Source organism: Passer montanus, unplaced genomic scaffold (genome assembly GCF_014805655.1).
Source record: "Passer montanus isolate IOZ18808 unplaced genomic scaffold, ASM1480565v1 scaffold35, whole genome shotgun sequence".
In the NCBI taxonomy this organism is placed as follows: Eukaryota; Metazoa; Chordata; class Aves; order Passeriformes; family Passeridae; genus Passer; species Passer montanus.
The window spans coordinates 6,392,864-6,413,049 of NW_024368263.1; the positions used below are offsets into that span (position 1 = coordinate 6,392,864).

The 20,186-nt window shown below is 41.4% G+C and overlaps 1 protein-coding gene across 2 annotated transcripts in view; it reads right to left on the minus strand.

The window, feature by feature from the left end:
- The window catches only part of PRKCA (protein kinase C alpha), a 146,482-nt gene that overhangs the window by 44,314 nt on the left and 81,982 nt on the right, over positions 1-20,186 (minus strand). For both annotated transcript variants that reach the window (XM_039715914.1, XM_039715915.1), the window contains exons 4-5: positions 10,054-10,165; positions 9,224-9,352 (exon numbers count right to left, since the gene is read on the minus strand). In XM_039715914.1, the coding sequence (XP_039571848.1) occupies positions 9,224-9,352; positions 10,054-10,165 (241 nt within the window). The remainder of the gene's footprint in view (positions 1-9,223; positions 9,353-10,053; positions 10,166-20,186) is intronic.

Consider the following 20,186-nt stretch of genomic DNA (forward strand, 5'->3'; position numbering starts at 1 on the left):
GAAACCCACCTGTCAGACTTGGCATGGGAGAAACTACTTGTTGTAAAGAAAGGTTGTACTGAGTGATATTTATAAGAATAGCAGGGAGCAATGACAGGAGAGAAGAGTGATTCACAAGCAACACACAGCTTCCAGGCAGCTCTCCCTGCAGTGCAATGATTAAATACCCAAATCCATCACTGTAATTTTTCTAAGCAGGTACCAACTCTTTGTGCTTTTGTTCCCTCATCACTCTTAGGTTACACAACCACAGATTAGGAGGCAAGTACTGCAAGAGGCACAGGCAGATCACAGGGGATTGCAGGGGATCAGGTGTTCGACACAAGCCCTCTTTGGAAGGTTTCTAGCAGCACCCTTCCCACGGATTCACGGCTCATTAGCTGTCAGATGGAATCCTTGGGAGCATTGTCATGACAGCAACCAAAGGAAAAGTGCAGGAACACAAGTGGAGCTCCAGCTTCACAAAAATCCTAATGCAGCTTTCTACTTTGACAATGCCAAAGGGAGAAACAAAGTGAGTTAATTTATCTCGAGCTGTTCCTGATCCCCAGGGAGAGAGGGAACACTCAGGAAGGTGGAAGGGAATCCCAAAGGGTGAGCACAGCCAGCACTGCCCTGCCTCTGGCAGACACTTGAGCAACACTCACACACCCTGGAAGAAGGATTCTGAAGAATAAAAGGTGAATTTCCCTCATGCTGGGAAACCCACCCAATCTCAATGAACTGGGATCAGACTGGGATGGGGAATTTGGAGTTCACAGCTGGGCATCTCAAAACTTGGAGACAGCAACCCCTGGGCTTGCTTGGGACAGAAAAGAGATTCCACCCAGGAATTCCCTTGGGACAGTCAGAGCTCAAGGTCAGAACTGTCTCTGAAGGAAGACTGCAAGAAGCTTTGGGGTGCCATGGCTCCTAAGGGAGGAAAGAAGTCCAGCCTTTGAGAGCCACTGGAGAGATTTCCAGGGCTGACACTGCCCTCAGCCACTGCTTCCATTCAGGAGGGCTTCTAAAATTTACCTAACTGAACAAATCTGAAGGGAAATTTAGGAAAGATCAACCATTAAGCAACTTCTATTTCTTGATGAAAAGTGTTTCCTACAGAAATTTGGAATTTAGAGCCATTTAAAAGCCAATGAGAACTAATACCAAAAAAAAAAGAAAAAAGGTGTCAGGATCTTCAGCAACAAATATTTGTTGTTTGCTCAAGACATTGTCCTCCTCTTCCCCCAGATTTAAATGGCATTTTCATATTACAACCCCAACATTCTAGACCTTCCCAGGATTTCAGTCTCTTGTTTCCCAGCACGGAGGTTAAAAGGTATCCAAACAATAGATATATTATTTTATATATAGAATAAGAGGAGTACAGGAATGTGAGCTACTGCTTTGGAAGACTCTACTTTGTCAAGATAATTTTCATGCAGAACAGATACTGTGATGTAAATTAATTAATGAAATTAGATTATGGCTGGAAACGAATCACATTAACTTGACCCAACAGTTGACACTGATTAAGTTTCTTAAATTTCTTGTTTTAAAAGGAGAGACAGAAAATGCTTATGGGCTAAAATTTTAGAAATAAAGTATAATTCTATTCACGATGTGCATTCCTCAAAGAACTATATCAGGAAAGTAATCATTGTGTGTTAAAAGAAAAGAACAGAACCACGCATTTTTCTGCAGACCATTTCATTTGTACTTTTCTACAGTCCATGTGTAAAGCTGACAGGGTTTTGCAGCATTTGGGGAAATGATTCCTTTCAGGCCAGAGAAACTGTTCCCACTCTCATTTACTTGAAGTTTGCCCTCTGGGGGTCTTCACACCTGTGGTCAGCTGGAAAAACATTTCTTTTCAACCCATGAAAGAAAACAAAAACACCCAATTTTAAAATTTAGTGCACTGAGAAGAAGCTTCAAATACTTCCAAGGAATAACATTGAGATTAAATTACTTATTTTAGTTAATTTTTTATAGTCCCAAAGGGACTAAGAACCATGAAGCAAGTGAAGGATGAAGTGACAGCTTTCAGTGCAAGCTGCTTTCTCTCATCCTATATTTGGGTTTATTATTGCTTTCTTGGTGGGGTTTTTTTTTCAGTTTTCTTCTGCATGGTTTTTGTGACTGCACTGCCAGGTTTGGCACAGGAGATACTACTTCAAAATCCACTTTTTGATTTTTATTTCTACTCTGCACTTTGCCATAAATGAGGAGCAGAACTCTCCACATATTCTACAGCTTCCTAAAAATACACTAGTAACTTTTCTGCTAAAATTCTCTGAACAAAATTGCTTAATTTTACCATCTCCAGGCTGAGATTTCATGTTTAAATTTTCCCTGCAGAGGCCCAGTGTGAAACAGGCAGGATTTGGAGTGATGGGCTGGGTGGATGTGGAGGCTGTGCCAAGGAGAGATCCCTGGACAAAGCCACCCCTGCCCAGCCCTGATAAAAGCTGCAAACCAGCTCTGGCAGAAGGAGGACGTGGCACATTGCTGCTTTCTCCTGCAGCAAACACAGAAAATAGGAAAAAAAACCCCCAAAACTCTAAATGCAAGAAAGAGAAGCTCCAAGATTAATTGGGAAGGAAAAATGCAACATGTACTAAAACCAGGCTGCTAACAAAGTCATTATCTCACTCCCTGGTTTAAGATATCTGGCCCATTTGTACTTTTGTCTGCATAATTAATACCCTCAGACATCTTTTTCCAACTGACTTAGCACTTCTTTTCCTGAGGAAACAGCGTGATGATACTTGTGCTAAATAGTGCTTATCAAGAATTAGCATCCAAGTGGTTCATCTCTTCAATGTGCCCTATTTTTAACAGGACAGATCAGGTTGGAGAATTGACATGAAGAAGAGATTCCCCTCCCCACCAAAGGCAACATCTCTTGTGTGTGGTTGAGAAAGTTAAATGAAAAATAACTCCACGAAAATAAATCAACGTACAGTGGCTGAATTCTGCTCTAACTGTAACCATAGCAAGCAATCTCATCCTGCTTGCTAATTATTAGTTAATTAAACTCAACACTGTGACAGAGATGCTACTCTAAATTAGAGAAGGTTGAAGGCAGGTGAAGTTCAGCCTCAATTTGGATAGAAACTGAAATACTGCACGTCAGTTTTCTGCCATAAATATTAGGGATGATAACAATCTCTGCACTGAGGAAAGCAGCTGCCACCAGGTAAATTCATGGACATTTGTGCAGATTGGACTCTTAATGGGGACTGAGAGAGCCCACAGATAAAAAGACAACAAAGAGAAGCATGGATTGATGTCTCTGACAAATCCAGTCTTGCTCAGGTTTTCTTATAAAACCCACAACAAAATGTCAACTTGAATTATAGACAAAATGTGCCATTTTCCTCCTGCTTCTTAATGGAGATCATGAATGTGTATTCAGTGGAAAATTCAGATTATTTGATGACTGTCCTACAGCTCTTCTATCAAGTACTGCTTAGAAAGCTGGAGTATCCATCCAGGAGCCATGGCTAAAATTGGGACACCCACTTTTCCTGGAATAGTGTAAGGACATGAGCAAATTCAGCGCTGCTTCTTAGGTATTCATCCTTTAAATAAAAACCTAAATAAAACAGAGTGGGCTGACAGAGAACAACCAACACTTCTTGTAAAGAGAAGAACTTCAGGCAGGATTTTAAGGAATGCAGAGAGAGGATGACAAAGCTGAAACTTTTTCCATGAGATTGTGCAGTTGCAAGCCATATGCAGTTGTGGATTTACAGCTTCTTGTGGTACCAGCAGATAAATTTAATCATGGGGTTGACTAAATAAATGTTTCTGTCCCTAGGACAAAGCTGAACGATTCAAGCATGAGTCCACCCAGTTCCTTCACAAGTGAGTCACAGCTCCCTTCTTCCTGAATTCCCAAATGTGGATAATAAAACAGTTTACTAATCACAGCAACCATTGCTTGCCAATCTTTTAGTCCTGCAGGCAGCTGAGATGAGCAGAAATCTCTCACCTTCGTGCCAAAAGCTGCTTTTAGGAGACACCACAGGACTCCAGTGGTCTCACCTGGCATGGGGTCCAGAGAAACGGAGGAAAGGTGGGACTGCTGTTAGCTCCAATACATCAAAAAGTTCCTGTTTTCTCACAATATAGCATTCTGAAATTGTTGCAAAATTCTCACTGCCTCCTGAAGAAGTTTCTGGTGCAGATTTTCTGATTTGCCCAGTTTCCAGGTGCCTCAGTGAGGGACAGAGGATCTTGCACTCCCAGCCAAGGAACTTTCTCCCCATACCCCGCTGCACCCCTCAATCACAGTTTAAAAGATTTATCTATTACTGAAAATAGTCTTTCTTCCCATTTCTGGATTTGAACTCTTTGCATGCAAAACCCAAAGCTGCCTCCAACACTCAGCTTTCACTGAAGATCTTTTAGGAGATTTTATTAAAACTCACAGAACTCTTCCTTTCTGGAGCTGCTTGTGACTCACAGGTACAACTGATTGAAACAAATCCTGCTTCCCAGGCAGTGTTCAGTCTCTATGGTTTTCAGCACTAAAAGGGCTTTCAGAGATGAGACTTTTCTCTATTCCATAACTACTCCCCTGCCCAGGGAAGATTTCCTTTCACATCCCTCCCAAGCCCAGTGCCTGAGCCCTGAAAAATGGCAGCAGAATGAACACGTGCAGTGTGCAGGTGATGCACAAGGAACAGCTGAAGAATATCCTTGTCCAGAACAAGAAGAAAAATGAACCAATGTTGCATGAGACTTGATTCCTCTGTATTTATTGAGATATTCTCTCCCACTAACAAAAAATGTGCCATCATCCCTAACACTGCTGCCTAAGTTCTTCTGTCTGCAATAGGTTCTCCAGGTTCAAGTTCACATGGAAATCTCTTAGAAACAATTCTATTTTATTTTTAATGGAGATTATCTTTACAAAAAAACCATCTTAAAGTATATGCACTACTGGGCAGGACAGCTGCTTAATGAAACAGAAATCTTACCACAAGATGGATCAAAAAATCTGGAAAGGCTTCAGGCTGTTACATTTCCAATTCTTATCTTATATAAATACATAGGATATAGTTAATATTTTTGGATGCATGCAGATGGCCATTACTGAAAAATTAATGTTTTTTTTAAACACCTTGCATTGCCTGTTTCTTCATGGTAAAGTAAATTTAATGACTGAAGTGGGAAGGAAGCTTTTAGTTGTCACCAGGGCTGGCATTGCTAAAGGCACAGCATTTCCCATAATGACTGCAGCAAACCTGCAGATTCTGGGAATGTCAGAAAGAAGATATTAGTGAAGTAAACCATGAGATTCGTGTTTTTTGAGATGTTTAAAATGTCTCCCACATGGAAACAATTATTTGGGATCGCTTTATAGGCATTTGGTACTAAAAGCTGGTCAAACAGGCAAAATATTCATTTATGTTCCCTTTTAAAATCAGCTGCAGATACTATGAAATGAATGCTAACAAAGACAGACACTACCACTGACCTAGAAAATCAAAATAAAATTATCAGAGTGTGCATGCTGGGGTCTTTTAAGGAAGCAATTTTGATGAGAACCTTGAAATGTGCCAAAACTCTGCAGTTTGTGTCCCCAGCCTGTCTGGGGGCAGGCTCCTGCCCTAGCTGCGTGACAGGACATTAATATGCAGTGCCAGGAGATGGCTCATTTATAAAAAATATTCCTAAAAAATCTGGGAAATGTCCAGTGGGGAGCAGGGAGCTCCTGGGGAGATCATTGCTGCAGAGCCTGTGATACCTCTGCAGGCATCACTCACAGCTCTCTGCTTTAAATAACAGAAGCACCACTGAAGAATAAAACCAGATTTTCTGACCCTTGCAGCTTAGGAAAATACAGTTAAAACCCCTTAAAAATTCTGGGCTGTGCCTATGTGTGTTTTCATGACAGAGCCACCACCATCCTGTCTCCACATGAGTGTCAGGAGGGCAGATCCTCCCTGTCAGCTGCTGTCACATCCAACTTCCAGTGCCTGACAGGTCACAGTTTAAAGTCCCAGTATCGTGGCAGAATTTTATATATCAGTGCACCAGATGGGGTTATTTTTCTTCCAAAGGTTATTGTTCTTTCACTATAAAAATAATTCAAAAAATGAAGTTAAAAAAATCAGAACTGTGATTCAACCACCTACGAGCTCACTCAGAAGAGCCCTAAATTATAAGATGGGTCAAGGAGTAAATGTAAGAGTGAAAAACTTTTAGCACACATCAGGAGGAAGAAAATTCAGTGTAAAAAACAGGGATTAAGAATAGCAAAAAGCAATTTACTATGCTTAAGAGCAAACCCCCCATGTCAATCCAACCTGTGAAAGGGTCACGAACTCAGAGATTTCAGAAATATGCAAGGGTGTTTCTATAAAAAGAAAACCGCCACATTTCTGTACTGCAAGTGCCATAAATTATTAATATTCAACTCAACTCTCAAGCAAGTAACTCAACCATTGAAAACAAACCACTGATGTTTAAGAATTACAGCACAAATGAGCATGGAACGGGGCAGGCTGAGCAGCCCTGGAGAAGATGGTGAGGTTATGGCAGAGGACACCAACCCAAAATTCCAGCTCCTCTGTGAAGAAGTGCTGCAGAGTCTCTACAGCTCCCACAGAAAAACCTGGCTGTCCACACCGATGCACCTGGGTTGAAGATCTGACTTCACTAATTGGAATTAAATGTGTTTATAACACAGGACTGAATTATTCCCAGCATTAATTCCATTCAGAACCTGCCAAGTTGGAGATTGTGGATAATCTGAGTGAGTCACTGGTTAGCTCCTTCCTAGAATTCACTGGAAATTAAAACCAGCCCAATTTCCAGCATGTTCTCAGGAAAACACCCAGCGTGTGTGCACTGTGGGGCTTCTTGGAAACAAAAGGCACCACAAAACTCCCAAAGAAGCAGGCAGAAAAGAGAAACTGGGATGTGCCAGACAAACCACAGATCAATAATGGATCAGATGAGATCCAAAGAGATAAACCACATCCCCCAGAGGAGCAGAGCCTGCAGCTGTGCCCCGGTGGGGCTGGCACTGCTGGGATGCCCAAGGATCTGCACCAACACTGGGGCAGGTCCCCTCAGCAGCACAAATGTTCTGCAGGCAATCAAGGCTGGCTGGGAGGGAATCAGCAGGAGCTAATTAACAACCCAAACAGGATGCAGAGCAGGGATATTGAGGAATTCAGCTGGAGGAGTTCAACACCTACAGAGCAATTCCTCTGAAAAAGATTCAGACAAAGGCTCAAAGCAAACAGTCAATCATTGGTTATTTTTCCTGCTGTTCCTAAACCTCCTGGACAATTAATTCACCTCCTTTCCCAAAGCTGAAGGCAGTGATGTTGTGCTTTGGAGCTCTGAGAACTGCAAATTCTTACAAAGGTTTTGTCAGCAAGTATTTTAGAAGCAATGCCATCCTAGGAGAATATTTTTGCATTTTGTAATATGTCCATGAATTGGCAATTGCTAATTTCCTTTTCAGTTAAACAAACACAAAAGGCACCTGAAATGTCATTTTGGCTCGGTCCATATGGCATTTTTTATGTAAAAAAACCAAAAAAGCAGCTTGCTTTCAGGTCAATTTTCATTTTTACTTAAAGCAAGCTTGGAAGTGCTGACAAGCCTCACCCACAACAGCAGCACTGTAATTGTTTTATACATAACAAAGTTAGAGTAAATATTCTCCTTGTTGTCCAGAAACCTACTTAATTGGGGGATGGAAATGTTTTATTTATAAACACAATAGAACTGCCATTTGCCAAGTACACTCACACCTAAAAGAGCCTGTGGAGACAACCTGTAAAATATCTGTTACAATTTTACCACGTTCACCTCTCAGACAAGACCTTTTCAAATAAAACTGTGAACTAAAAGAATCCTTGTTTGTATAATCACTTTACAGTGCCTTGCTTCCACAACGACTTGTGATAAATGCTCCTGTCCATAAAAGGATTAAAACCCAACTGAATCATCAGGAAATAAGCACATGTTATTTGTCAAATTATGTGCATTATTGCAGAAAGTTTAAGCCATATTTAAGAGCCTTGCTGCAAAGCGGCCCAGAATAAAGCAAATATTAAATTTTGTCACTCAGATGATTTTTAAATTAATTCCCTCTCATGGTACAATTACTTTTAGAAGCTGCATCACCATCTCTGAAACGCCTCATTACTAAGTGAAACCACCTTCTGCTAATGACAGTACCTTGGACAAATTTCCCCCTCCCACGTTGACAGGAAGCTCTTTGAAAAGTTAAGCCACAATTAAGCATCACTTGGGATCTATTCTGATCCTTTCCAACTAAATTTTATCAAACTTCTCATTTTCAATGCATTTTACAGGCTTTGACAGGAGAATATGGAGGTATTTGATTTAGAGAGAACAAAGGCATGGAGGAATAATGTCAGCAGGGTAGTTTGCTGGGTCTGGAAGCTGTGAAAATTTAGTGATGGCCTGTCTGATTTTCTCTATGCAAAGGAGATGTTCTAAGAAACCTCCAACTTTGTCCTGCTCTGACTTTTCCCCCAAATTCAATTCCATTTCACAACACCAAACAGGCCCCAACAGGCAGTGTGCCCTGTTCTGGTTTCATGGAGTGTGTTCTGGAATTCCAGGCTTGGGATGGGTCTGTGGGGGCGTGGGTGTGCACAGGCACAGCTTATTCAAAATCCCAGAGAAATGCTTCCAAGGAAAGGAACTGCCACCCTCTCCTTCCTTCCCTCCTTTCTCTGCCTCCTCCCCATCTTGGTAACCTTAAACTTATAGAATGTGAGAACTATCTCTTTTTATTTTAAAACTCACTGGGAGTGGTATTTGGGATTGAATCCCAGTTGGCTTTGTTTATTCAATACTCTCAAATACAGGAAACATCTCCTCAGCTGATGGAGGTTTAGTGTATCTCTCATGCTCTGAAGATGATGGGTAACTTCCTGAGCAGCAACTCGTCCTGCTGGGCTGCTTCTGACAAGGAAAACTGACAATACAGTGATTTTCTAAGTAATATTTTTAAGTTTTTTAAGCTGTTACTACAGATTTCCTTTTTTCTACTTATTTTTATGAACACAACTTAATAGATTTTCTCGATCCAAAGCCATGCTGTATGAAATCCTCTCACGTCTGGAAGAAAATTCTCCATCAGCAGCTTCAATGCACAAAGATCTGACCAAGGTACACAAACTCACAGTGTGTATCCCACATTTGTAAAACTTAAAACACTCCAAAATGAGCTGTTTACCTGTAACTTCCAATTTGTCACCAGTGACTTCAGCCTTCAGATAAATCCTTCCTCTCTTCTCTGTGTGGTCCATGCCACAGAGGCTTGGGACGTTTATCACACATTGCTTGTGAACGTTCATGTCACAGGCTGCGGACATAAAAATGGTTCAGACACCCATGAGAAGATAAAAATTTAGTGAAAATCTATTAAAAGTGACAATTAAGAATAAATGCTTAATTATTGGCAAGACTTTCAGATTACAGCTGCCTGGTTTTCAATCAAATGCCACGGCTGGTTCCCATCTTGCAGTATGTTATGTAGAGGGTTAATACAACAGAAAATAAAATCATCTACTTCAGAAAGCTAAACATATCATTAATGAAATGCAAGCGGGGGGAAAGTGAAAATGGAATAAAGACTTGCTGGGAATATGACTAAAAACCAGAGCATTCATGTCAGCAATGAAGGAAGGCAGGTTTAATTGATTATTAGGTTTTGATAGTGGGAGTTTTCCAAATTAAACACAAGGAAAACACCAGACCCTGACTAGAAACTGAACTGAAACTCCAGTCTTTGAGAATGAATTCACCCCGACAGCTTTCTCAGAGCTGCCATGACAAAGGCTCTTCAGCCACATCAAACTGAGTACACCATGTTCTCAGCAGAAGAGGTGATTTTAATTACCAAGTTATTACAGCACTGAAATATCCACTTGAAATATACCAGGACTATAAATAGCTGACATTTGAAATTGTGTTTTCCAGAGAAACGAAGTAAGAAGCTGTTATCCAGGGCTTCCACTCCCCTTCCAGAGCACCCCTTTGGCAGCAGAAGGAAACTTCACTCACTGTCACATTTCATCCCCTGGTGCAGGAGCCCGTAGAGCAGGGACCCACAGTGGTCACAGAAGGTGGGGCTCCCATAGGTGTGGATCTTGAACTTGTGCTTGCTTCTGGGATCCTGCAGGGAAAACAAACACAGATTCTAAGTCCTGAAAGATAAATTGACATGCCTTTAATTTATTACTTCAAATACCAAAAGCTTTCCAGCTTTGCAAAGTATGCTGCAGGAAAATACATTTCAGTGTGTAGCTTCACACTGTTCACAGTGGTACCTGCATTGGCACAGGCACGTTGCCCTCAGTTCCTAATTCTCCTTTTTATGGTGCTGTAAGAAAAAATGTGTCAGCTCAGGCTTGTTGCCATGATTTATGGACACTAAAATTCATTTACTGACTGCTCACATACATAAAGTTTAATGGCAGTGTTCAGTCTGTGGCTGAAGACTCACAGACTAATTACAGAGTGTGATTGTCACTGTTCTGAAATGTGACACAAAATACAGCAGGAGAACTGGGAAGAAACTGTTCATGGGCTAATCTGGAACACAGTCCAACGACTGTAAAGACAGGATTTTACAGATGGGATCATCTTGAAACGCTGCAACTTTATAATCTCTATTGTTGTGAATGAAAGGGAATGAATTCTAACTTGGCACATGGTAAATATTTTACAGAGATTGCTGTTCCCATCTGATTTTTTAGCAGAGAAACCTAAAAGAGTGAGGACATTTTAAGGCCACCAACAGCTTGGAAATGTTTCCTAATTTAGGCCCAGTGAAAGGGAATCACCCAAATCACTTAAACACTTGACACATCCAAAGACATCTGCTGTTTCTGTAGGAGTAAGGATCCCCTCTGGAAAACCAGGAACATTTATTTCAGTGGAAGAAACCACATTTTCCATATGTTCACCCATGCCAGGCTCATCCCAGAGCTCCAGATGTGCAATGCCAAAGCAAACGTGGTGATGGCCCTGTCCTGGGCACACCCTCTTCTCCTCAAATCCTTCATGACCCCTCCCTGCTCCAGCTGCACTTTAGTCAGAAAAATCCCTGCACAGCCCAGGTCAGAAACTGGGGGGAGCAGTGACTCTTCATTAAAATCCACACTGGGGATTTTAGCAATCCATCCTTGCTAACACTCTTTTCAGAAAGACCTTGGACATCATGAAATGCCAGGTCTGCAACACCCTCAATGAAAACTCAGCTGCAAAACGAGACATTAAAATGTTTCCCTTCTGTCCACATTTTGTATTATACCTTTGTATTGGGTAAGAACTGTTAAATTGTCTTATAAATATACTGATTTTTGAAATTTACCTGCCAATCAAAGCTTTCCAAAAATCAAAAGGGAAGCCCAGCATGTTACTTAAAAGGGCAAACCTCCTGACTCTTTCCTCAAAATGAAAAGATCTCTCTAATATAAGTTCTTTCTGAAGAAATTTAGGAGCTTTGATTAGTAATTCTCACAAAAATATGACTATGAGAAGGCAAAACTTTGCCTTCAAATTTTACTATTTTGCCATATTACCCTTTGTGAAGGTTTTTAGTGTTTTGGTAGCATTCTTCATGTGAATTAATTGGTATTGATTCTGAGTTTTTCAGTAATCTATAACCACTACTTTTCACTGTATGGAAGGAAATCATAGAGCACTCAGGATAACAAGTAAAGACTTTACATCACAAATTCAACTTGAAACTATTTCAATAATTCTGCTCAATTCTGTACAATTTCAATAATTGTACAGCCTGAGACACGAAATGCAAACTGCTACCAAGTGTATTTATTTTGTAAACACAGTGAACCTCAATGGAGTGACAGCCAGGGCTCCAGAGAACATCTGTTTCATTATTTATTAAAGGCACAGCCACAGGCCTGGTGGCTCAGGGTCATGGGAATGTGGCTGTGCAGAAGGGCTCTCTGGTGGCTCAGTGACTATGTGCCTTCCAAACAATTTAAACCACAGTTGGGAAGCTAATTCTTCCCTAAATTGTTTTGTTTAGATGACAGAAGGGGACTTGTTGCCTTATAAACATCTACACTTAAACATGACTCTGGTAAGACATCTGTGGCTGAGAAGGACAAAAGCCACAGCTCCTAAGAATGACCCTGAATAAACAGAGTTTAAAGTTGTGTTTGACATCTGGCACAAGTGCTGTTTATGAGAATAAAGTAATGGTATAGAGGGGAAGGAAATTATTACAGTCAATGCCTACTAAATACATGGAACCTGCATATTATACTGAAATTATGGAATGCTGCCAAATAATTTCACTCCAAACAATGGAATGTGCCTGTATATAAGTTAAACAGGGCTGTGTGTGGCTTACAAATGTTGTGACATGTAAGGACAATGTTCTGCACTTGCTGAGAACCAGCACAAGTGAGGGCTCATGCCTGACTACAAGGCTCTGTGTGGCTACAAAATCCCAGGAAAAGCACTCTTAGAAAACAACAAAAATCAGCCACATGAATAAATAAATCAAGTTGAATCAAACTTTGCAGTTGGCCCTGCAGGACTCAATGTGTATCATCTGAAACCGTGCTTGCTTTCATTACTGAATCTTAGTTTTCTATCCTTGTTTAAAATTCCTCTGTGGGGCCTTTCAAATCAACAATATGAATTAGATTTTGTAAGGAGAAGCAAAATGTTCTGACTATTATTAGCTATTATTATTCCATATGCACACACAAAGCCCTTCATTACAAGAAGAGGACAATGGAAAATAGTACCAAAACTACTCTTGAACTGGAAACTTTGTAGGAAATCTCTCTTTAAAGATCCCTTTAATAGAATGTCCTAAAAAACATTTAAAGCCTGCCACATAAGAGAATACTCTTATCTTACTCTTCATCAGTGTTTTATCCTATTTTCTGCTTCAATGCCATGTTTTTTGGTTTGTTTTTTTATATAATTTGAAGTTCAGAAGATATTCTTATTTAGGAAGCAAGTCCAAGACCATCTAGAGAAAGCCAAAAGATCACTATCAACCCATCACAAATGACAAAATTTTTCATCTTATTCCCATATTTACAAGGATTTCTCATGCACTGAGAACTACCCTTGAATCTATACCTCATACTTGAATTATAAGCAATCATTTTAATAACAATTACTACATTGCCAGCTGTAATTACTTGTATTAACAGCAATTATTTTATCTGCTCTTAATACAGGTTCATACTTCCCAGTGTTAAATATGCATTAATGAACTTATGTGCATCATAGAGGAAATCATCTTATCCTTAGCATTTTTGTGGCTAAAGGCAAACTATGGAGCTAAAGGAAAACTCCTCTAAATTTTCTTCAAATATCCCTTTTTCATCAATGTAAACTTTCAATAATTCCCAAAGCAGAGCTGGCAGCCCCATTTTGTAGTAAACACAGGGAGCCAAGCCAGGATCTGACAGATGAACTGCCAAATAATGGCTGCTATTTGCAAGAGAATTGAACTTTGCATTAAACTTGGCATAGATTAATTGTGAAACTCTAAAGGGAAAACCTACTTCTGTTTCCAAAATCCATCAAAGTTCTGAGGGGGGGAAGTGGCACTGGGAAAGCACTGGGCAAGTACCTGTTCAGTAGTGATAGATGATGTGCTCTATTAAAATTTGTGTTATTTTCCTGCTAAAAAGTGAATTCTCCAGTCCTCCATTTTTAGAAGTACAACTTAATGCAATACAGTGTAATTAAATGGGATAAAAACTTCAGGGCAATTGACATCACAGACATTTAGGTATTTTTATTTGAAAAACCTTTGAATTGGCAAAAATCTAGCTCTGCATTTGCTTGCTTTCTAATAGACTGGGGTTTCAGAGCCTGCAATGACACACATGGGTATAGCATCCCTGTAAAGATGAACCAGGCATCTACACCCCATGAAGCTCTGCAAAAACCAGAATAAACTGAGATGTGATTACAGAGAGGAGCAGCCACAGAGGGAGGGATCCACCAGGAGAGGGTTGCACACACTGGCACCAGGTGGAAGGACTGGAAAACCCAAAAGTGGAGCAGAAACAAAACAAAAAATGAGTTTGCAAAAATGACTTGCTCAGAGGGGTTCAGCCAGGAATCCTGCCACACTCCAGCAGAGGGAAGCAGAAGAACACAGAGGCATCTCCCCAAACCCCAACAACATTATTCCATCCATCCACTGCCTCTGAGAGGCATCCTGCCCCCCCGCCACCATCCCTGCCTTCCTCCTTTGTTTAGCACAAATGAGCCCATTTCCTTTATTGAACAGCAATGGAAGCACCCCCCTGTGAGGAATCATTCCATAATTTCTGTGTCTCTGAGGCGGGGGTGTGCAATAATTGAAAGTGCATGGTTAACCAGCAGCACATGTCACACTGTGCCTTAACACAGCACAAAACAGCTCAGGAGCATTACAGCTCAGAATTCTGCCTAAAAGCTCCCTTTTGAGCAGGATTTTATTCCCCCTGATAGCAACACTGAACCTGCTATAATTCTGCAGGCATTAAATCACCACATTGCCTTTAATTTGAAAACATACAAACCCCACTTTGTGCGATGGTGCAGCACTGGAGGTTTCACATCAGATTCTTTATTACTTGGGAGCTTTTTTTCATGGGATGCAGCTTGACTGTGCCAACAGCTGTGTCAGGAGGGCCAAGGATCCACCCTGCCCCGGCTCTGATCCCTGGGGTGGGCAGCAGGGGAGGGGTTCTGCCTCTGCCCCTCAGCCGAGACCCCACCTGCAGAGCTGCCCCAGCCCTGGGCCAGCACAGGAGGGAGCTGGAGCTGCTGCAGAGAGCCCAGGGGAGGCACCGGGATGACCCCAGGGCTGGAGCCAGGCTGGTGGTGCTCACCTGGAGAGGAAAAGGATCCAGGGAGAGCTCAGAGCCCCTTGCAGGGCCCAAAGGGGCTCCAGGAGAGCTGCAGAGGGACTGGGGACAAAGGGCTTGGAGGGACAGGACCCAGGGAATGGATTCAAACTGCCTGAGGACAGGGATGGATGGGACATTGGGAATTAGGAATTGTTCCCTGTGAGGGTGGGCAGGCCCTTGCACAGCTCTGGCTGCCCCTGGATCCCTGGCAGTGCCCAAGGCCAGGCTGGACAGGACTTGGAGCAGTCTGGGACAGTGAAATGTGTCCTGCCTTGGACGGGGTGGCACTGGTGGGCTTTAAGGTCCCTTTTAACCCACACCATTCTCTGACTCTTTGACCTGTCAGTGCCAGAGCCCGGGGTGGTGATTGAGGTGTGAGGAAAAAGGACCATTTTCAGTCATGATGCCAACACGTGAATGGTAACAATGTGTTAGGCAGGAGATAAAATTAACTTATTAAAAATTGCCTATGGTTAGGAAAGGATTTTTTTTCTCCTACCTGAACAGCTGTTTTTATGATCATGAAGAAGCAGAAAATGCAAAAGTGCAAGTGTAAAAACATTTTTGGAGAAGCAGAGAATTATATTTTTCATTACAAAAAAAACTTAAAGGAGTTCTGCAGATGAGTTGTGAGGTACTCAGGTTGTATCAGGGCCTTCTACAACAAAGAACAATTTTGTGTAAAGAAATGCAAATGTACCCAAATTTCCATATTGTATTTCCATAACAGAACCACAAGATTATTCTTCATCCCCAGTCAAACTTTCATATATATATATATATATAGTTACTAATTTAAAAGGTGTACAGCGAAAAAAAGCTTAACATTTTCAAACTACTTCACTTAGACAAAAGGAAAAAGTAATTCCTGGATGTCAGTAGCACAAATTGTGGCATGTTTGTGTTTCTACTGAAAACAGGGTGACAATATATGCAAAACAACTCACAAATTGTTGCAAGAGACAGGAGGTCAGTGTTCCTCTTTACCAAGGGAAAAGCCCAGAAGGACTGGCAGGTGTTTTCCCCACTTTAAAACACAGCCTTTAATTCCCTGCTGTGACAGCACCACTGGATCCTACATCCTTCCTTGTCCCCCCTCCAAATATCCTCAGAAGCGTGGATCTACTGCAATTTGTACTGCACATATTTGTACATATTTCCCTTAAAACAGCTCCAACTTCCCTGAGTGAATTCCCAGTTAATAAAACATACTTGAGAATATATTTGAGTGTGGTTTGCTCTGTGCCGAGCCAAATCCTACATTCAGCCCACGCTGTCCTCAGGCAAATTTCCCTCTCAGTTCTGGAGCTCTCCAGCTTTTTAAACACCTTGCAAGCAGTGACTACAATATCCAGGATCCTGCTCAGATCCCACACCTGTCTGAGACATTTTCCTCTGTTTGCTATTTATTTTTGCACTGAGAAAGCAAAAATATTGATTGGTGATTTGCTCTGCATTTTAATTTAAGAAAACAGCTTCAGCTTTGAAGCTGCAAGAGCCAAGGAGCCAGATGTGCCTACTGGAAATAACTTCCAGAGTTTAAAATATGGTTTCTGTCACCAGAGCAAGGAATGGGAAAAAGTCCTTTGTTTAAATGCTCACCAGCTTTGTTCTTCCCTGGCCGAGTGAGACTGGGAGCAAAGAGAATCTGAGGCTCTTGGGAATGATTAAGATCATACAATTTTTTAATATAAAATGTAAAAATTCTTAAAGTTTGTTTGATATTTTCCCTCTCAGACCTGCAGTGCAGAAAAGTTTTATTCCTTTCAGGAAAGTGAAATAAAAGACCGGACTTCAAAATTGGACTTCTACTGCCTCAAAATCAAAAATATCCCAGAAGGGCTGAGGCTGGCTGGGATCTCTGAGACTCCTGAGCTCAAACTGGGCTCAAAGAGGGGGAAATCAGCGGGGTTTGGTTCATGGGGTTACTCCTCCCCAGCTGCAAGACACTTCAGAGCTCCAAATCACCTGCCAAGCACCCAAATAATTTTTTTTTTCCAGGCTGACACACCAAGAGCTCCTTGCTGCAGTGGAGGAGGACAGGAATGGCATGAGTGTGCTTCCCTACGTGGTGAGGAATTACACCCAGGCTCTTTCCAGGAATCTTCCTCCAGGCGGAATGTGAAGTTCAGAGTGACTCAAAGGAATAACTTGGAGAAAGAATTCATTCATTCAATCCACTGACACCTGCAGGATGGGAAACCTGAACCTACTGGGAGGTGCTCAGAGCATAAATAGAGTTGTATTCAACTCTACAGCAACAGTGTATGGTACTGGTGGGGTAGGGAAATAAAGACTGAGCAAAAATAGCAAAAATACAGGTGATTTAACCTTTGCAAACCCTGCTGTGCCTCTGCCAGACTTGTACCAGTTCAAAATCCAGCCATTGCTCCCTGGCCTCGAGGGTTGGGATGACATTCAGAAAGGAAGACTGATTCTCAACGGCTGTAGAAGAAAAGTTTTTCAGGATTATAAATGACGCCCCAGCCAAAAATGACAACAAAAATCTCTTTTCCTGTTGTGCTAATAAGACCACTTTTATTCTTTACAACTCTAAAGAGAATTAAGAAAGTACACAAACAGAAAAAACCCTGTCTTTAAAGAAAACTGAAATTTTTCAACCAAATGTCTCTTCCCTGTAATTGTATAGAAGAGCACAACGTGAGTAGAGTTCAAAATGATTCAAAGACAGATTTTTCAGTCCCCTCCTGGAATTCACAGAAAATTATTATTTTTAATTAAAAGAAACAGGTGGTCATTGAATCAACTGATTTTGATTGCTGCCTTTTGTTCATGTTCTTCTTGTATAGAATAGAACTGATTGAGTTGGCAAAGGGAGAAAGAAGAGCTGCATGACTCTACTCCCAGGGATTTGTAATTTCCTAATTACTAGAAAGACACATAAATCCGGAAGGGACTCGGTGTTTACTGGCTATTTTTTCTTCATTCTTTTTTAATGAAGAAACTGCAGTATAATTACAGAAAGTGCACAAACAAAAGATCCTGTTAGAAAATTATTCATGACTAGGAGAAAGGGGGAGAGATTTTGTTTCAGATACAACTCACCATCATGTTGCTGTGTACAAATCATTTCACTAAAGATGAAATCCAGGGGTCTGGATTCAAAAGGAATTCTAGAAAGCCAGAGACAGTCTGTATATGTCTTGCCTAAACCCCCTCATTTACTGGCTTTATAATTTTGTAATTTGTTAATTAATTTGTTGAACAGGTACACTTTTCAACACGGAGCACCCTTTACACCTTGAATACGTGTTACAAAATACAGGTTAAACTGATCAGAAGCAAGAAGTAATTTTAATAAATTCCTGCTCTACAGAAGAGTATTGCTATTTTTCCATCGGTACAATTTGGTGAATTGTCCAATATTCCAAATTACAGCGGAGTTTCCATGCTTTCCAATGCATCTGCAATGGGGTTGGATGCAGTGATAAAGAACTTAATTGTGTGACACCAGGTTGCATGAGAATTATTCTACATTAATATATTTCTGTGCAATTATTTCTCATCACTTCTTAAATATTTCAATATGTTTGAGTACAAGACCTTCCCATCATTTCTTAAATATTTCATTACTGGCCAACTTGCTCATGATAGAGATGATACAACTTTGTTTTTCCTCATTATCCTCAGCAGCAGCTTCTATCATCAGTCTCTTGTTCCCTTAAACAGAAAATGAAAGGAGGTAAAGGGAAATCACAAAAATCACCTGAAATGCCCAATTTCTCTGCCAAAGGGGTGACCCTGAGGGCAGAAGCATCAGGTCAAACAATTCAACTTGTGCTGGAGCTGGAACGCTGTTCCTACGGGGAATTGTATGAACATTGATCCAAGAATTCTGGGGGAAATGGGACTGGCTCCAGCCACCCTTTAGGGAGCAATGCCAGCCCTAAATGAAGTTCACTGCTGGCAAATTAAAGCTTCAGAAAGTCTTTGTGACCCCAAACTTCCTGACCGCAGCCAACGGCAAAACCGAAACACCTCCAGCTTTTATTTGTCAAGCCAAATCCGCCCTCAGCCACTCCTCTCTGAGGTGGTTTGAATGAAGGATTTTACAACTATGGAGTGATAGATTCCAGCCCAGAATCCCGAAATGATTTGCCAAAAGCCCCCAGAGCACAGCGGGAGCGGCGCTGTGAGCGCGTGCAGGGAATGCAGCTCGCTGAGCTGCTCCTCTGAGCTGATTCAGTATGCGAGGCCCTGAGTAATAACTGGTTCACATTTCCCACTCCTCCTCCGTTTTCCCCTCTAAAATGCTGAAGAACCCACCAATTTATAAAGGCACACCTTACTTGTTCTCACTAAATCCTTACCCACCTATTTACATCGCTCCTTCTCTTCTTCCCACCTCCCACAGCAGCAGCTGCACACTCCAGGAGATCTCCAAGGAAAAACATTTTTATGTCTGGATGCTTTGCTACCAAACAGGAACGTGCAGCAGCCATACACACACCAACATGTGCTCCAAAAGCTGGAGCTAACCCCACTAGCTGCTGTACACATTTGTCAGTGGGAACGGAGTGCTGCAGGAGGGTGTTCCCTGTGCAGAGAGAAGGAAATCCAAGGAGAAGTTGGTCTGTCCCAGGGAATTACACAGAATCAGGGAACATCAGTGAGACACTCCCCAGAGCTCTGCATCTCTCCTTTACCTCTATTTCAAGTTAAGAAGTGGAAAATGCATTGTTATTTTTGTGGACGTCCTCCACTGGAACCCTGCATTGATGTTTCAGCAGGTATCACGTCCCGGTCAATCACACACAAGCTAATAAATACATTTTAAAATTTTCCTGCCCTTTACAAAATGACCCATCTGCTTATTCTGGGACAATGGCAACACAGCGCTGAACTGAGCAAAAAACTCTAAAACAGAAACAGCGATTTTTGAAAAGTCTGAGAAATTTTTGGTTCAGAATCAGTCAGAATTTCACAACCCAACAGCTCCCTCACACAAGAACCTGTGGGGTGGCCTGCTGCTTTCCATTTGACAAACTTTATTAGACAGACATGAATCTGAAACACCCGAGCAAATTGCCTCCAAAGTTACTCACTGAATAATTCATTTTCTTGCCTGATATTTTATACATTGGTTAAGCACCAAAATAAAGGCAGGAGGGAGGGTAAAATATGCATAATTTAAACCCCCATGTCTCTGTTCTGTTCTGCATCTCAGCTCTGTGTTTTCAGGGGTATGAACGTTGCCACCTATAAACCAGGCAGACATTTCGCCACACAGGCAGAATTTTGCCCTTCAGAGACAAAAATTCCATGAGAGAT